At 40.0% G+C, this 19,550-nt stretch overlaps 1 protein-coding gene across 4 annotated transcripts in view; it reads right to left on the bottom strand.

The window, feature by feature from the left end:
- LOC137282673 (uncharacterized) overlaps positions 1–11,158 on the bottom strand; it is a 34,113-nt gene extending 22,955 nt beyond the window's left edge. For all 4 annotated transcript variants that reach the window (XR_010956831.1, XR_010956832.1, XM_067814459.1 and 1 more), the window contains exons 1-2: positions 11,046–11,158; positions 8,534–9,649 (exon numbers count right to left, since the gene is read on the bottom strand). Coding sequence is in view for 2 of the 4 variants with exons in the window: in XM_067814459.1 (XP_067670560.1) it covers positions 8,534–9,584 (1,051 nt within the window). In the remaining 2 variants the exon portion in view is untranslated. The remainder of the gene's footprint in view (positions 1–8,533; positions 9,650–11,045) is intronic.
- Between the last annotated feature and the right edge of the window lie 8,392 nt (positions 11,159–19,550).

Genomic DNA, 19,550 nt, shown 5'->3' on the forward strand with positions numbered 1-19,550 from the left:
GTCGCTTGAAAACATCTCCCATCCCAACAAAGGTATGCTGGAGTCTATGTGGAGATAAAATTAGTTTTATTATTTCTGAATGTTGCAATAACCAACATAGAAAATGAGCAATCATTAATTATGTGTCTCACGGCAAACCCCACACCAACAACACTACACACTGACAACAAAGAACAGAGGGGAACATCTTACCAAAAATTAATCAGTTGATGGAAGAGTAATTTCTTTGAATCAACATAGATTTTGTAGTGAGAGTCAACTTAACACCTACAGGCCTGGTTTCAACAATGTGAACATAAATACATAATATATACATAAATATATAATATAATGTGTCCAGTTCATTAGATTTTCAGTATGCAGCTGGCAAATTGTTCCGTGACAATGGTGAAAGAAGCAAAAACCTTACTGCATGAATAATTATAAATTTGCTTTGCTACACATACAAATCCAGCATTAAAAATACAATTACAATATGATCTTCAAATTCTATTCAGTAAACAAGGGTTGGCCAAAGCTCAAATGATTTGTTTTAATACTGGTGGGAAGCATCTGACACAACATTTCTACCGATAAAATTTCTATGAATACCCAGCATTCTTATTCAGATCATGACAGGCTGAAAAGGGTCATTTAATAATGCCCACAAGTTAATTGGGAAAGACAAGAAGCGTCTGTTCGGAGGTTTGCTACTCGCTAGTTACATGGTGGGCTTTCAACTATATTTTATGGCCGGCATTGTGGGCCAGTCTATTTTCCACGGGTATATATTTTACCATGTCTCTGATTATGGACTTACAGTGCCTTCGCTACCTGCATGGTCCCTAGCTGGATTTACACCATCCCCTCGGCTGATGGCGACTGTATGCAAAATTAGCCACAATTTAAATGACACATATTCTACGACTAAAAAAGTGGAAGATTAAATATGACTTCAACTGTTTTGGGACTTACGTACCATCTCGGGAGGACAAAACTTTTACGGTACTTCAACCCCCTTCGAGGATGCAGCCACTAACAATCTCAGTTGCTAATTCAACTTCCAATCATAAAATATTTATCTATTTACAAGTCATGTAACAGGTCTAATTCTTTTTAAAACGCAATGATTAAATGAGCACTAACATTAATGAAAAGATCCTTCATAGTTCTTGATTTAAAATACTTATCCCTTGTGATGGAATATTCAATGCAAGACATGCTTGACTGTGATTCTTTCATTACAAGGGATACAAAACGAACGATCCTCACCTTTAAGCACATATTCATCTCTATATCGTGTGTGGCCAATATGACATCGTCTCATGATGACCTCTTCAAATCTGGACTGACAGCCCAAGTAGGTGTAACCAATATACGGCTTTATTTCATGTAATTTGTTGATACCTACTTGGGTGTCCCACCTCTTCTGCATCAGATCATGGATGTAAGACCTAATGATTGCTTTATCATCAGTGTATGGAATAAGAAGTCGTGTCACAGATTTGTTGAGTGCTGCTTTAGAAGCAAGGTCAGCCAGTGTGTTCCCAGAAATGCCAACGTGGCTGGGTAACCAACAAAAGACGATGTCGTATTGGCCAGTGGCAAGATCATTATACAATTCAATGATTTCAATTAAAAGTGGATGTTTACAAGAAATATTTTTAATCGCCTGAAGGCAAGAAAGAGAGTCTGAATAGATTATATATTGTTTTTGTTTAGGGTGTCTTTGAATATATTTGAGAGCCGTTAATATGGCGTTTGCTTCTGCAATAAAAATAGAACTGTTATCTAGAATTCTGTTCTGGATATTGTTCTGGATCCAATAACAGTGGCACAAGCTACTGCATCACCGTCCTTGGAACCATCTGTAAATAAGGGTTTGTAATTGCTATATTTACTTTTTAATTGATTATATTCTTGTTTATATTGTAATTCATTAGTTTCGGATTTTTTAAAAGAAGTTAATGTTAGGTCGACTTGTGGTCTAACCAACTGCCAAGGAGGAGAAGAAAGAAAACGGGAGGGAGCTATGTTTTCCAACTCAGTGCCGGCTGAAGAAAGAAAGGGTTTAATGCTGTGCCCGAGAGGTGGAACAAGAGAAGATTTCTTGTCGTACAAATCCTCATAAAACACACAGTTATATGCAGGGTTAGATTCATTACAGCATAATTTAGTAATGCACTGTAAGGATAATTTTATACGACGTTGTGTAAGAGATGGTTCATCAGCCTCAACGTAAAGACTGTCAACGGGTGAAGTTCGGAAAGATCCAAGACAAGTAGTTTAAGGTTGCTTTTACACGAGCCGTAATCAATGATCGATAAAGTTGTAGGAGGGTAGCTTGGTCTCCTCCCCACTTACAATTAGAAAAGACTTTCAACAAGTCAAGTGCCTTCAGGTATTTAGTCTTAAGGGATTTGATATGGTGAAGAAACGTTAAATGTGAGTCAAAAATAAATCCCAAGAACTTGGCCTCTTTAACAACTTTAATAGCAGTGCCAATTAGGAACAGTTCAGGGTCTTTATGTGGTTTATATCGTCTACAGAAGTGTATACAATTAGTTTTCGATTTAGAAAATTTGAAACCGTTCTCAAGGCACCATTTATTAATCTTATTTAAGCATAACTGCAGTTGCCTCTCAATAGTACGCATATTGTTACCACGGCAGGAAATATTAAAATCATCCACAAAAAGTGATCCGTCAATCGAATCATTTAAAACTTTGAATAAACTGTTGATTTTAATGCTAAATAAAGAAACAAACTACTCCCTTGTGGAACATCCTGGTCCTGATTATAATGATCAGACAGGGTAGAACCCACTCGGACTTGAAATTGCCGGTCTTGTAAAAACCGTGATATAAAAAGAGGCAAACGGCCTCTCAAAACCAAAATCATGTAAATCATGTAAAATACCATGCTTCCAGATCGTATCATAAGCTTTCTCAAGATCAAAGAAAATTGATACAGCATGTTGTTTATTAACTATAGCATTTTTAGCAAAGGATTCTAAACGTACCAAGTGATCAATTGTACTACGATTTTTCCTGAAACCACATTGAATATTTGTTATAATGTTATTGGTTTCAAGATACCAAGTTAATCTATTAATCACCATACGTTCCATGGTTTTACAGACACAACTCGTTAGAGATATTGGTCTGTAATTAGAAGGATCAGTATGATCCCGGCCAGGCTTTGGAATAGGGACAACAATGGCATTACGCCATGAAGTTGGGAAATTCCCCGACGTCCATATTTGATCGAAAATTCCTAAAAGGATTTCTAAACATGATTCGGGCAAATGCTTTAGGAGCTGATAGTGAATATTATCGGTTCCTGTAGCTGTATCATGAGCCTGCTCAAGGGCGATATGGAGCTCATGCAACGAAAATAATTCGTTATAGTCTTCACCATTGTCTGAGTTAAAATTGATTCTTTTCTTTTCCTGTTGTTTCTGGAACTCAGGGACATAATTTGATGAAGATGAATGTTTGGCTAAAGTTGCGCCAAGTTTATTTTCTATGTCAGTTTTATTAGTTAATATGGTATCCCCGTCCTTCAGATGATGCACAGTAGATCTGGAACCTTTGCCCTTTATTCTTTGGACCATATTCCACACCTTTGACATCGGTGTGCGTGAATTTATTTTGGAAACATAATTTCGCCAAGACTGACGTTTAACTTGTTTAAAAGCACGTCTAGCCTTGGCCATAGTAATTTTGACTTTGTCTAGATTATGAACTGTAGGATGTTTGCGAAAATATTTTTCGGCTGTCTTCCTACATTTTCTGGCCTGTTTACACTCGTCAGTAAACCATGGTTTACGAATATGTGGAATTGCAGAGGACTTAAGAATTGTTTTGTCAGCAATGGCATTAAGTATATCTGAAAAATACTGTGTGGGATCTTCACTGTTCTTAAAAAGACCATGCTTCAAATGTTAAGCACACAGTGTCTGATATAATGACCAATCAACCCTAGCAAAGTTCCGTCTTGATACAGGTGGATCATCACCAGGGTTGATGGTTTTCAGCATGGTGGGGAAGTGATCACTCCCACATAGGTCATCATGGACCAGCCATTCAAATTCATTGTATAAGTTGGAATCAGCTAGGGATAAATCCAGGGAAGGGTATTTTCCTGTAGCTGGATGTAAATAAGTAGCTGAGTCTACATTGAAAATACACAAATTATTATCGGAAATGAATTCCTCAAGGATTTTGCTATTATTAGTAGTATGGTCACTTCCCCATAGTGGATTGTGTCCGTTGAGGTCCCCCATAATGATACATGGTTTTGGGAGCTGATCATATAGACTTTGAAGAATTGATTGACAAATATTGGAAGATGGAGGGATATACAAACTGCACAATGTCAAAGCAATGTGTAAAGTCAGGCGAACAGCAACTGCTTGAAGGTTTGTTTTTAGAGTTACAGGGCTATGTATTACGCTCTGATGAACGAGAATAGAAGCGCCTCCAGTAGCTCGATCTGTCGGAGGAGAAAACGAATGATAAGCGCTATACTGTCTCAAATTCAAGGTATCTGTATTTTTAAGAAATGTCTCTTGGAGACATAGGGTAGATGGCTGAAACTCCTGTATCAGCAATTGTACCTCGTTGAAATTAGTTTTTAGTCCTCTACAATTCCATTGCAATAGATTGGACTGGTTCAAGGTGGCTCAATTGGTGATCTTCCGCGCGAATGTGTGAAGGGTAAATTCCTCCTCCTGTCCTGTGAGGACAGAGTGATATCCATATCCAGAGGCCAAAAAGAGTTTTCTATAGGAACTTCTGAAGATGAAGGGATGATGGGGATTTTCTATTTAATTTTTTTCCTTTCTGTTTTTGACTGTCGGTTTGTCAGACGATTGTGATTTGGGCTCAGGTTGTCTCTCAGTCTGTGATCCAGATGTAGATTGAGTTACTGGGGAAGACGGTTTTGCAACTGAGGATAAGGTAATGGGTTTTGCAGACTTAACCCATGTCAAGTCTGTCTGACAACTTACAGCAGCAGAGTATTTAATGGAGGTGTGGTTTCAGCTGTCAACAGTTTTTTGCGTCAAAGTATGAAATATTCCTTTCACATTTAAGTTTCATTATTTTGGACTTCTTTTGCCAAACAGGACAAGATTTTGATGTAGCAGCATGAGGTCCAGAACAGTTTGCTCATTTGAACTCATTAATGTTGCAGTCTGTATTATCATGTTGTTCACCACAACGATGACATACAGCCGAACCACGACAAGAACTAGCCCCATGACCGAACTTCTGACATTTAAGCAGCAAAGCGGGCTGGGGACACACACGTCCACTCCAATATTGAAATACCCTGCTTTGGTTGAAGGTGGTAAGGATGCACGAGCAAACGTCAAGATATATGTATTGGTATTGACACTGATTCCTTCTTTCTTGACTGAACCGTTTTACAGCTGTGACTCCCTGATCACGAAGTTCAGTTACTATGTCTTGTTCTGACATGTCAGACAGGCAGCGAGCCCTGTCCCGAACAATACCCCGCCAGGAATTTAATGTTCTGTGCACGGACACAGCAACCTCAATATTGGCAAATGTTTTGATAGATAAAAGATGTAGAGATTGCTGTCTCTGTGCGCATTCCACCAGAAGTGAACCACTACGAAGACGGGTGACATTGCGAACCTCTCCACAAATACCCGAAACAGCCTTAGAAATGGGTTTAAGGGGTTTAATTTAATAGGAAGATTGTCTGTTGCCTCAATCAATATTTTCAGTTCGTCTCTTTTTTTAATTTCGCCATGAACCAGATGATTGGGGATCCATCATTGAAGGAAAAAAATTCAGCATCCCTACTCCCCACCCACCATGGAGTGTCAACAAGGACGATGTCAGATAGCATCGGATCTCCAAGATGCCGACACCAGGGATACAGGGATGCTATACTCCGGCAACTATGACACAAATAGCAACATTTGTATACCAAATAAGTCGCCAGGGTGATTCTGCCCGTGACAAATGATTGGACACATATTGAACTTGGAGGTCAACATTGCCAGATTGGCCCATAAGTCACTGCCTTCTGGCATAGGACTCTAGGCATTATATACATTAATAGTTTGGAAATGCAAAATCGAAATGGCCAAGACCCAATAAGTAGTTGAGTGTGCAAAAATCATTTACTATGCACAGGGCTTGGCGTGACCAGCCGATTGATAGAACCGGGCCAGTTTTACCACCCGTCTAGGCGAGGTCAGGGCCAAAGTAGTGTGTTAGGCAATAGGAACACGGCGTCAAGCTCCTATTGCCCTTAACCACCAGGATCCCTTCCTCCGCCGACACAGGGCCGCAACCCACGGCAAACGGGTTGGTGGACCAAATATCCCCCCGGGTCCACTACGTGGGTGTCGGCGAGCTCTTAGCGGTACCCAGCACCCACCACGAGGAGGTGGCTCGCGAAGGGTGCCGTTTAATTTGTGAGAGTAAGTCCCCCTAGATTCTGTAGTTCGGAGTTTTCGCCCTTTGTTCCTAAGGGTTTTATGTCGCTTTTGGGAGATAATTCTGTCCCCACAGACCGTTATTATCTTGAGAGATACTGGAGCTCTTCAATCGCTCATTTTGAAGGATATTTTTCCTTTTTTTGATGAGTCATCAGCGAACTCAGATGTTCTGCTTCAAGGTGTAGGTGGCACTTCTGCTCCCCTTCATTTTGTGAATATGACTTCAGATCTGGTGAATGTAGGTGGTCTTGACTCCCTCCAATTTCTGGGTGTCAAGTTGTTGATCGGTAGCCCCAAAGTTGGTGCTGATCCAATTGTCACTGTTTTTCAGGTCAAGGATAATGCTCGCGTAAAGGAAATCTGGAGTTCAGAGCTTGAAAGTAGGTCAAATCTATTAACACGTTTTTTTCTGCGCCAGCCCTTTGCTATTCCTTTGGAATAGTTGATTGGACAAAACGAGACACACATAGTCTTGCATCCCTCCTCTCTTAATCGTCGATTTATGCCAATCAGTTCTGGAGGTCGGGGTTTGATTAATATGGGAAGTCTTCATGATGGAATGCTAATGAGTGCTTATACCCATATTTATTTTATTATGATCCTCTAGCATGCGTGTAAAGACCCATGTTGAAAACAAGGAATTCCACTATTTTATGCGTGCTAAGGTTGTTGGACAGAATCTGAAATTTGACGTTGATTGTGTTGACGGCGAGGTGCTGCTGGACGGTAAAGTGATGGGAGCAAACACAGTCGGTCATTTGTGAGGAAACCATTGCATCATTTGTTCATGCAGTGTGTACAGAATAGCAATCCAGCCAACTCCTTCACCTGGATGAAGATGGCTGGTCTTAAATGTGAAACTGAGGGCTTTTGATGCTGAGGACAAGCCACTTCCCACTTGCAATCACCAAAATATGATTTTATAAGAAAATATCAATAGGAAATGTGGATTTTGCAGTGAAGTTACAGAGACTGCCCAACATTTTTCAGTGGACACCCTTCCTTGGCACAAACAGCATACGTTACACGACATAATGGCTTGGCTACCTGTTCCTACTACCGTCTTCGCCATGCCTGTATCTACGACCTTAAACATGTCAAGGGCATCATGGAAAATGTGTAACAGCGCCCCCTGCGAGTAGTGAGGGCAAGGGAGTTTATGATGAGTTTTACCAGTCTGTCTGTGCTCGTGCTGGATTGCTCGTACTTTCTCTGCTCCATTTTCATCTTAATTTGTGAAAACATGATATTAAGTGCACTTCTTAAACACTATCTTCCAAACGCTGCGGTTGCTCAAAGCACAGAAAATACCCTCGATAGCCAAACTCTTTGTTATTTATTTATTTATTTATTTCTCAAAGTATCCATTTTCTCCTAGCTGAACATGGGTTATTTTGAACAAACACACTTGCCTAAGGTGAGACCTCATGTATCACATGTGTTTCATTATTGGGCAGGACTAAGTCCTAGAAACTCAAAGGAGTCCCACATGATCACACACGATCACCCATCCAAGAACTCTCCGTGGCTTAACTTTAAATAATTGAAACCTGGGCAATAGGCACGGGACCACCCGCCACCGCACATTTAGGAGGAAATGGTACGTTTAACGGTACAGGTGCTTAACAATGTTACATGAAGCTGTGGCACTTCAACCTACAGTCATAGAATCATCTTCACATCGTATTATCCACGTATCTATACTGGAAATTGAACGTAACACTATTACAGGTGCACAGTATACTGCTCAGGCACAATCTATTTTGTTTCAAGAAACCTGGGTTAAACTGGTCCTAAGCAAGCCATTGTTGTTGAAAGAGGAGACAAATGGGATCGGGTGGTCAGACTAGCCAAACTCCTTCAAGATTGCTTTCATGGATATTTATGCTTTTGATATTTATGCTGTTGATCACTGTATTGTCTGATCCAGCCGGACTTGATTATTTACAGACCACAATCACACAGCTGGGATATTACAGAGTGCGGCTTTAAACAACAAACACACATGATTTCAAGTTCTTTCAAAGGGTTGAATACGCACAATATATATTGACATAAAGCATGGACGTTTACCTGATCTCATATGACTGTTCAATAATGCTCCGAGTGACGAAATTTGTTGATGCAACCCATGGAGGCCATCAGTGGACAAAGTCATGGCATACTCCTGACTGTTGATTCGAGGAATTTCAGATTCGGAAGCAACCCTAATTTGTTTGTCAATTACGTCCTTCATCGCAAAATGTTCAACGGGATTCGGGAAAAGTGTCGACGTTTGAATAAATTCAAGGTTCATTGTCAGTTTGTTAACATCGCTGTCGAGAGTAACTAGTTGGTGATCACTTCTGTGTATGAGGAATTTGGTGGATTCCTCGATTTCGGCCTTTAACTCTATTTCCCTCTGGTCCAACATCAGATGCAATTTCTGGAAGGTACATCTGATGACGTCTTCAACAGCTTCTTGTTGTGGCTTCAGTCTTTGACAAATGTCCTCCTGGAGTGCTCGGCACTCCTGCAACCTGCCCAACTTTGCTCTCAAGGCAACTCCTTTCTCTTCAAGGAAACTTTGTCGTGTTTCCCAGGCTGAGTTTAGGTTCTCTGTCTTGCAGCTGGTGTGTTCCGACAAGACACACATGGCACAAAGAGGAACATTACAGCTGGAATCATAGAAGGTGACAGGGTGTTGTGCATGCTGGTCACAGTAAGACATACATTTTAAAGTTTGTGGACAATTTGTCAAATCTTGCAAGACTATAACCTTGTGTTTCCGTGTGGCTTTCATGTCCCCGTGTGCGAAGTGACAATGTTCGCAGAGAAATGCTTCACACTCTTGACACCATGACATCGCTCGGTTGCCATCTTCTCTGTTGGTACACGACAGTTCATTGCTATCGTGTGCAATCGTGAAGAGAAGGGTCTTCTTTCTGGTTACAGCATCTGTTGGGAAGGAGGCTTTAGGGAACGTTTCCTGACAGGAACTACAGAGAAATGTCTCGTCAATTTCAGATTTAAGACAGTTTTCACACACAGAATGCAAACAAGGGAGAAGAAAGGGGCCCTCGGTGCCATAGACGTGTGGCCTTTGACACACAGCACAACCGGGAATGATTTCTTTAGCAGCCATTGAAGTGAATAGTTATTGTGTTGGAGAAGGTTGTGTCAGCTGTTGTTCACGTTGCGGGCTCGTGCCTTTGAACAAAAAAAGATGCGAATAAAGTATTTCCTGCACGGTGACAAAAGACAATTAAACATTTAATGTAATCTCTTATAACGTATAAACCCAAGAGTATTCCCCCTCCCAATTCCACACAGGTACATGTGGCAGTTGTGGATGCTGAGGTTTCAGTGTGAACCCTCTGTAAACCAAACACTTGGACCGCCTAAATGTATAGTTTATCAGCCTGTCGGCTCTCTTCATCGTCAAATTCATGGCAGTGGTGTAGCTACCATTATAAAAACGACAAAAGCTTACAATGAATTGTCGCTAAAACGGATGGGCAAGCTCTCAACTATAAAGCTTTCCAACCTATCGGGCTTACACAAAAACCAGTTGCTTGCTACGCGCCTGGAAGGAAAATATTTGTATCATGTGGGCTTCCAGTCAATAACCATCGATCAAAGAGTGAAATATGTATCAAACATTTTGGCAACATGTAACAATAGTTTCATACAGATGGGTTGGATATGAAAATAGTTACTGCTTGGATTTAGTAGTTCAATCGATAAGATTATCGATTATATGATCAGTGGACATATCCACACTTCGAGACAGTAGGTGAGAGAGAATCATAGGGTGGTCTTTTCAGCACGACGCAGCAAGTATATGTTCCATCGAAATGTTAATTTATGGCTATGCTTTCAATTTAAACTAATAAATCTTATAACTAATAAAACACTAATAAAATTCAAGTCAGTCTCGTTTGCTTCCATGGCCAGAAACTCGTAATCACGTGAAAACGTTCCACTTCTTTTGTGGAAATTAAAACAGAATATTCCAATATAATTTCAATGAAAATAATTTGCAATTAATTTACGTAACGCTGAATTTCACACCGCACATGATTGGTCTAAGCGTATACAATATAACGGCCACGCTTACCCCATGGCATTCACGTGTGTACACTGTATATATAATACATATAAGAAGCATACTCAGGTTTATGTATTGTTGGTCCACACGTAGAGACCCTCATTAACGCTTTGGTCACCATGACCTGTAACAGCCTGGCTGCAAATGGTCTTGACGGACTTTATACCTGATACACTTGTCACTGTGAGTACATACCCTCATAAACAGGCACATTCACAAACAGAACCGATATCTAAATTCAACACAACTATTACACGCAGGTGAGGTCGGCAGACTCGGGTTGGAGAAGCCGTACAAAAATGGACACAAAGTTTGATTGACAGGTGATTGTTTCTTTATGACATCGATGTTTGTGGTGAATACGAAAATCACGTGCCTTGTTTGATGAAAGGAGGAAGATTTCAGAAACAATTCAGTCCCATTCCCTGTCCCAATACTTCACGGCTTTGACTTCGTCTGTTTGTCTGCATTATGTAAGTATAGATTATTACTTACTTGGTCCTGATCACATTTTCTGTTACTCTGTTTCAACTCGATTTTCCGCGCGTTTCTGGACACCATCTGTGTTATCTTGCTGGCGTGTTACACACACGTAATCTGTTCAAAGTCGAATTTCAAAGTTAATAGTTTGCCAGATAATGGGGTATCAGTCTGTATCTATCTATTAAAAAACAATGTCAAGTGTATCAACTAGACAACGCCTGTTGCGTACAGTGAATAAAGGTCTTATTTGGGTTACCAACGCTAACATCTCCTTGTGATCCCCCAGTGAGTGAATGAGTGAGTTAATATTTAACGTCACATCGGCAATATCTCAGCCATATTGTGACGAGAACATTTGCAAAAGATAAGGACTATATGTATATTATAAAATCTGTCGGCGAAGGACAGTAAAACAACTAGGATATCACAATTTAAATTAAACTAGCGTGGAAAGTTAAAACTAATATCACTATTCGGACAATACAACATAAAATCAGGATATAGATTGCCAACACCTGAAGGTAGGTCACCATACTAGGGCCATGGGGACTTACAGTACCTTTGCTACCTGCATTGACCCTAGTTGGATTTACATCATCCCCTCAACCGTTAGCAATTTAGTCCCATCTAGGGAAAAATTAAAAATAAACATATGCTACGATTAAAAACAGTGGAAGTCTAAACGTACAGGAAATGTTTTGGGACTTACGTTCCCTCTCAGGAGGACAATAATTTTACAGTACTTCAACCACCTTTGGGGGTACAGCCACTAACAATTCAAGTTTCTAATCTAAACTACCATAAATTAAAATGCAGCTATCTACAGAACATAATACTCAAAATTCAATGATGAAATCAATTTCTTTTAAAAATCCAAGCATTAAATGAGAACTTACGGTGTTAAAAAGGTCCTTAATTGTTTTTACATTGAAATGTTTATCCCTCATGATGGAGAATTCAACACAGTCATGCAGGATATGTCCCATAAAGGGTTATGTCCGTTAAGATCACCCGTGACAGGGGTTGGGAAGTTGGTCATATAGATCCTGAAGATGGTGAAATGTACAAGGAACAAAGCGTGAAAGTTATCTGTAAAGAAATCCGTACAGCAACAGCCTGAATATTGCTTTTAATGGGAACAGGGTTATGAATAACACCCTGCCTCACCAAAATAGAAGCACCACCAGAGGCTTTATCACCTGGAGGTGAAAACGAATGAAATGAGTTATACTGACGCAAGTCAAATCTGTCTGTACTTTTCAGGTATGTCTCTTGTAAACTAAAAGCTGATGGTTTAAAACCTCGTGATAATAGTTGAAGATCATTAAAATTGTTTCTAAGGCCTCTACAATTCCACTGGATAACATTATGAGAGAAACTCATGGGGGCTCAATAGGAGAGCGTGCACAAGACGAAGTCCCTTTAAGCTGAGAAGGGCTTGTCTCCATAGCTAGCGATTCATAGGTGTTTTGAACCTCTACAGGCACTTTTAATGGTAAAGGCACCTCAATTTGTTTAAGGGCCCTGACTTCCTTTCGTCTTTGTTGTTTCTGTTCTTTTTTTTTTTTTTTTGACATTGTTTTCTTTTCAGGTTCATGATGATTGTTGTGCTCAGACGTCATATTAGGTAGTGGTAAAGGATTTGTTGTAAGAGTAGTTTGTGGTATGTTCAGCATTGACTTGATATAAAATAACTTGGTCATCCGAGGTCCAGTTTATAGTAGTTTGGCAACCAGAATCAACATTGAGTGGGGATGTGGAGACTGCAGCAGAATAGGTGAGAGTAGTAGATGAAGCAGATAATTCATTATCAACCAGTTTCCTTGCATCAGCAAAGGAAATGTCATTTGTGTGTTTGACTTTCAAAATTTTTGTCTGTCTCACGAAAGAAGGACATGCCTTTGACGAGCTCATGTGCTCACCCTTACAATTTGCGCACTTGATGTTATCAGTGCAGTCTGTGCGATCATGGTTTTTATTACACCGGAAGCATACCTGGGTGTTTTTGAAAGATCTTGCACCATGAGCCAAATTGTTGGTATTTGAAACAACGGAGTGGATTTGGTATGTACACATCCACACCGATGTTGAAATACCATGCTTTAACAGAAGGTGGAATCTTTGTAAGGGTAAAAACAATAGATTTTGAAATAACGAAAGGATTGACTTTGAGGGGTGTACCATCACTTCCCTCGACAACAAGAAATCGTGGCCATGAATCAATACTATTTATGGATTCCTCATCAGAAGATGTTGCAGCATCACTATCAATGTGCCTTCTTTTAGTTTTTGATCTGGAACCAGTAGGTAATTGGGTAGCCATAATGAAAAATGTATTCGACACCCCTGCTCCCCACCCTTCATGGAGTGTCAACATGGACGGATTTGCAGTGGAAGCCAACTACAAAACCAGGGCTACAAGGATGCTATACTCCAGCAAGAAGGACGCAGGTAGCTATAATAGTCAAACAGAGTAAAAGGTCAGGCTGGTCCGGCCTTAGACAATTACCTGATGACAAACAGAACCCGGAGGTCATTAATGCCACATTGGCCCATGAGCCGCCGCCTTCTGGCATAGGACTCTAGGCAAACGTGTGATATAGTAACAGTTTCACGGTTTCCTTAGTAACCACATGAAATATCAATATGAACACTGAAGTATAATTATCCATGCTCAGGGCATGGCGTGACCAGCCGATTGATAGAATAAGTCCAACCCTGCATATAATTTTGTCTTCAATCCCCCGTATGGGTATTTATACAATAAGAAGCCTTCTCTTGTTCCGCCTCTTGGACTAAGAGTGAAACCTTTTCTTTCAGCAGCTGGCATTGAGCTAACAAATATAGCTCCTTCTGGCTTGTTTTCTTCTCCTTGGCAACTGGTTAGGCCACAAGTTGCCCTTACATTAAGTAAATGTACAAAAATCAGAAACTAATGAATTACAATATAAACATGCATATAATCAATTAAAAAGTAATTATGGTACCTATAAATCTACATTTACAGACGGGTCCAAGGATGGTGGCGCACACGTGCACTGTTCATTCTATTTCTTGTACCAAAGCATACAATAGGAATACTACCAGCTCGTGACATGCGTTAACAAGAATTAATTTCAATTATAATGTATAATTAGTATAAGACTGATTTTGGATGTATGCTTACAGACGTAAAAGGCACCCATGAAGAGCCACCTCCTCGTGGTGGGTGCTGGGTAATGCTAAGTGCTCTTCTCCCGTGTGGACCCGGGACAGAATGTGTCCACAGCACCCCATTGCTTGTCGTAAGAGGCGACTAAATTGGGTAACCTGTTGGCCGTGGGTTGCGTCCCGTGTCGGTGGAGGACGGGAACCTGGTGGTTGAGGGCATTTGGGCTTTTAACTGCTTTCCATTTGCCCAACACACCACTTTGGCCCTTACTTCACCTAGGCGGGTGGTTGAATTGGCCCGATTCAACCAATCGGCTGGTCATGCCAAGCCCTGTGCATGGATTATATATATATATGTCATTGCACAAATTTTATTTGGACTTTTAATTTCGGTCTTGGTTGAATTATTCATCTACTTTTCTGGTTTTGGAATGTATTTGAAGTTCTGAATTTTGCCTAGAGTCTTATGCCCAGAAGGTGGTGGCTCATGGGCCAATCTGGTGGATTAATTCTTTGTAATTCTTCTACTGGAGTATATCATCCGGGTATCCTTGGTGCTGCAAGCTGGAGGCCCGCTTGCTTTAGCATTGTCCTTGTGATACTCCGTGGTGGGTGGGGAGCTCGGATGATGAACCATATTACACTAAGTATGGCGTATGAAACCCCAACCAAAAAAACAAAACGTCCACTTGACATTGACCCTGTTGATACTGACCATAGACCGTCTGCATCGATTGAATATTGGCCGCGTTTCGTTGTTATTGAGACTCCTGACCAGACACCGTTAAAGTTGAACCCCTTTGCTGTATCCAAGGGTATTCAAGGTGTTGCTGGAGAGGTGAAAAACATTAGATGCTTGCGTTCGGGTTCCCTGCTAGTCGAATGCGGGAAAAAGCAACAAGCAACGAACCTGATGAACATGAATTCCGGTCACGGTCTCTGCTCACAAGACCTTGAATACTAGTAAAGGTATCAACAGAGATCGTGATCGATTGTTTGCTGATATGTCCGAAATTGACATAGGATCAGAAATGAAAGATCAAGGTGTGCTGTATGTGAAGCGCTTTTCAACCCGAAAAAACAATGAAACATTCCAAACTAATACCTATCTGTTTACTTTTTCATGTCCAAATGCTCCTAAATCAGTGAAGGCAGGCTATTGTAACATACCAGTTGATGCCTACATCCCCAACCCGCTCAGGTGTTTTAAATGCCAGAAATATGGACATGGCGTGAATACTTGCACATTGTCTGTTGTGTGTGCTCACTGTGGTGAGAAGACACACACAACAGAAGATTGTGACAGTGATTTTTAAAAATGCACCAATTGCTCAGGCGACCATTCTTCATTTTCTAAGCAATGTCCTATTTGCAAAGAGCAAATGGAAATCAATAAAATCAAATTTACTCAAAATATCTCTTTTTCCGAGGCCAAAAAACTGGTAAAGAGATCTGATCTTCCACAAACTTATGCTACAGTAGCAAAAACATCATCGGGATCTAAATCTAACACTACATCAACCACAGGCTGCCAAACCACGTTGACTTCGGTAAATTGCGATTCTCCACAGCTTTTGTACCCAGCTATATCATCTCAGACTGAGGAATCACTTCCTAGTACCTCAAAGTCTTCTTCTGATCACAAATCATCATCTCAGTCACACTCAAAGTCTCAATCCACAGCTGATAGTCAACAAACTGTGAAAAATAAATCGAAGCCAAAGCCTGATGCTTCAAAACAACAAAGTGGCAGAGCTCCAAAAGGGTCACAGAACAAAATTCAATTGTTCAATAAATACGGGTCTCTTGAAGACATGGACGTTTCTGAAAACGTCCATTCTAGGGCATATAGCTTGTCGCCCTCCAAAAGAGTGCGGGGTAGATCCCCAATAAATCCCCCCCAAAATATAGTTTATTCCAGTAATATTGTACAGTGGAACTGCAGAGGGTTAAGGACTAATTTACATGAATTACAGCTATTAGTCCACGATTTTATACCTTCAGCGATATGTCTCCAAGAGACATATTTAAAACAAACAGATACATTTAATTTTCGTCAGTTTAATGCATATCATTGTTTTGAACCTCCCGGTGATCGGGCCACTGGCGGATCATCCATTCTAGTCAAACAAAACGTTATTCAAAGCCCTGTTTCACTTAATACTAATATGCAGGCTGTTGCAGTGAGAATTACGTTTACGCTATGCTCTCTTTATGTTTCTCCGTCTTCGACGTTTGCCAGAACTGATCTTCAAGCTCTATATGATCAGCTCCCGAAGCCCTGTATTATAATGGGCACAACCCACTCTGGGGTAGTGTAACTACAAACACTAAAGGGAAATTGTTGGAGGACTTTTGTTCTGACAATGATTGATGTTTTTATAATGATGGTTCCAACACATATTTACATCCTGGGACAGGGACCTATTCTGCTCTTGACTTGTCATTGACAACTTCAGAACTACTAAATGAATTCGAATGGTCAGTCCATGAGGACCCTTGTGGAAGTGACCATTTTCCTACTATGTTAAAAGCTGTAACTCCATCCGATGTTCCTCCATCATCAAGACGAAATTTTAAAAAGGCTAACTGGGCTTTACATGAAACACTGTGTGCTGAAAAACTTAAACCTAAACGTTTTATTGACGTTCCCGATGCTATTAAATGCTTCTCTGATGAACTGAATTCCATAGCTGATGAGTGTATACCAAATTCCTCTGTAGTTCCACACATAAGAAAACCATGGTTCAACGATGAGTGCAAACAAGCTAGGAAGGCAAGGAAAAAAGCAGAACATTATTTCCGTCGCCATCCTATGGTGCATAATTTAAATAAATTTAAAAATTTAAATGCTAAAGCGCGGCGTACTTTTAAACAGAACAAACGCCAATCTTGGCAAAATTATGTATCTAAAATAAATTCTCGGACACCCATATCCAAGGTATGGAACATGGTCCAGAAAATCAAAGGTAAAGGTACTAAATCTACTGTCCATCATCTTAAACATGGAGATCAACTGCTTACTGATAAATCAGATATTGCTAATAAACTAGGTGAAACCCTTGCTAAACACTCTTCATCTTCAAATTATGTACCGAAATTCCAGCAATATCAAAAACAACAAGAAAAGAAAACTATTAATTTCAATTCTGATAATGGGGAAGATTATAATGAAGCGTTTTCTATTCATGAACTCCATACTGCTCTTGATGCTCCTTCTGGAGCTGATAACATACATTATCAACTCCTGAAGCACTTACCGGAATCCTGCCTAGAAGCTCTTTTCAATATTTTTTATGATATTTGGACATCGGGTAACTTTCCTCCGTCATGGCGTGACGCCATAGTAGTACCAATACCTAAACCTGGACGTGATCATACGGATCCGTCGAATTATCGGCCTATTTCACTAACTAGCTGTGTTTGCAAGACCATGGAACGCATGATAAATAATCGACTTGTTTGGTACTTGGAAACAAATAATCTTATCACAGATATACAGTGTGGTTTCAGTAAAAACAGAAGTACTGTCGATCACTTAGTGCGACTGGAATCATTTGTTAAAAACGCACTAATTAATAAACAACATGCTGTGTCTGTCTTTTTTTTATCTTGAGAAGGCATATGACACCACTTGGAAACTGTGAGAGATTTACATGACTTCGGGTTACGAGGTCGTTTGCCTGAATTTATAACCAAATTTTTAAATAACAGACAATTCCAGGTCCGTGTGGGTTCTACCCTGTCTGATCATGACAATCAGGATCAGGGTGTTCCACAAGGCAGTATTTTGTCAGTTACCCTTTTTAGCATCAAGATCAACAGTTTATCTAAAGTTTTAAATGATTCAATTGATGGATCGTTATTTGTGGATGATTTTAATATTTCTTGTCGTGGTAAGAATATGCATACCATTGAGCGGCAATTGCAGTTGTGTTTAAACAAGATAAATAAATGGTGTCTTGAAAACGGCTTTAAATTTTCTAAATCAAAAACTAACTGCATACATTTTTGTCGTAAATACAAACCACATAAAGACCCTGAACTGTCTCTAGATGGGACGCCCATTAAAGTTGTGAAGGAAGCCAAGTTCCTGAGTATTATCTTTGATTCACATTTAACTTTTTTACCGCATATTAAATCACTTAAAACTAAATGCCTGAAAGCACTTGACTTGTTGAAAGTGGTTTCAAATTCAAAATAGGGAGGGGATCAAGCTACCCTTCTCCATCTGTATCGATCACTCGTTCGTTACAAACTCGATTATGGCTCAATCGTCTATGGTGGAGCCTGCAAAAGCAATCTTAAACTTCTTGATTCTGTCCATCATCAAGGTCTAAGACTTTGTCTTGGATCGTTTAGAACTTCACCTATTGACAGTCTTTATGTTGAGGCTGATGAACCATCTCTTGAGCAGCGCCGTATAAAGTTAGCTTTACAGTACATTACTAAATTATACTCTAATGAATCTAACCCTGCATATAACTGTGTTTTCAATCCCCTTCATGAGGATTTATACAACAAAAAGTCTTCTCTTGTCCCGCCTCTAGGACACAGAATTAAACCCTTTCTTTCTGCTGTCGGCATTCAGTTGGAAAACGTAGCTCCCTCCCGTCTTCTTTCTTCTCCTCCTTGGCAGTTGGTTAGGCCCCAAGTAGACCTGACATTGACCACATTTAACAAATCAGAAACTTATGAATTACAATATAAGCAAGAATATAATCAATTAAAACATAAATATAGCAATTATAAATCCTTATTTACAGATGGGTTCAATGATGGTGGCGCAGTAGCTTGTGCCACTGTCATTGGATCCAGAACAGTATCTTTTAGATTACCAGATAATAGTTCTATTTTCACAGCTGAAGCTAACGCCATATTAACAGCTCTTAAATATATTCAAAGACACCCTAAACATAAACAATATATAGTCTGGTTCATAATTATTGAGAATTTTTCTTCTTACTTTGAGCTATCCTAACACCTCAACTGATTCACTGATACTTAAAACTAAGTAATGGTATAAGGGAGGTAACTCATCTTGGCCTACTGAGTATAGTACAATTAGAGTTACCTCCCCTGAATTTGTAGCAGACGTCATTTTCCTCAGCACTGTCAACAATGTCTGCTGAAGATAAAAGAAGGTTGATTTTTGAGTTGTGTAATCAAGGAATTGATGATGTAAATACATTGGCAAAGAGAACAGGAACTCCTCTTTCTACTGTGTATAGGATTAGGAAGAATTTTAAAGAGGGAAAGGATTTTGGGCACCAGAAAGGAGCAGGGAGACCCAGAAAATTGGACTTCTCAGATCGCGTCCGGCTGGGAATTTTAGCGTCTAAAAAGCAAAGGGCAAGCATCTCCAAC

The sequence above is a fragment of the Haliotis asinina genome, chromosome 4 (assembly GCF_037392515.1).
Source record: "Haliotis asinina isolate JCU_RB_2024 chromosome 4, JCU_Hal_asi_v2, whole genome shotgun sequence".
Classification (NCBI taxonomy): Eukaryota; Metazoa; Mollusca; class Gastropoda; order Lepetellida; family Haliotidae; genus Haliotis; species Haliotis asinina.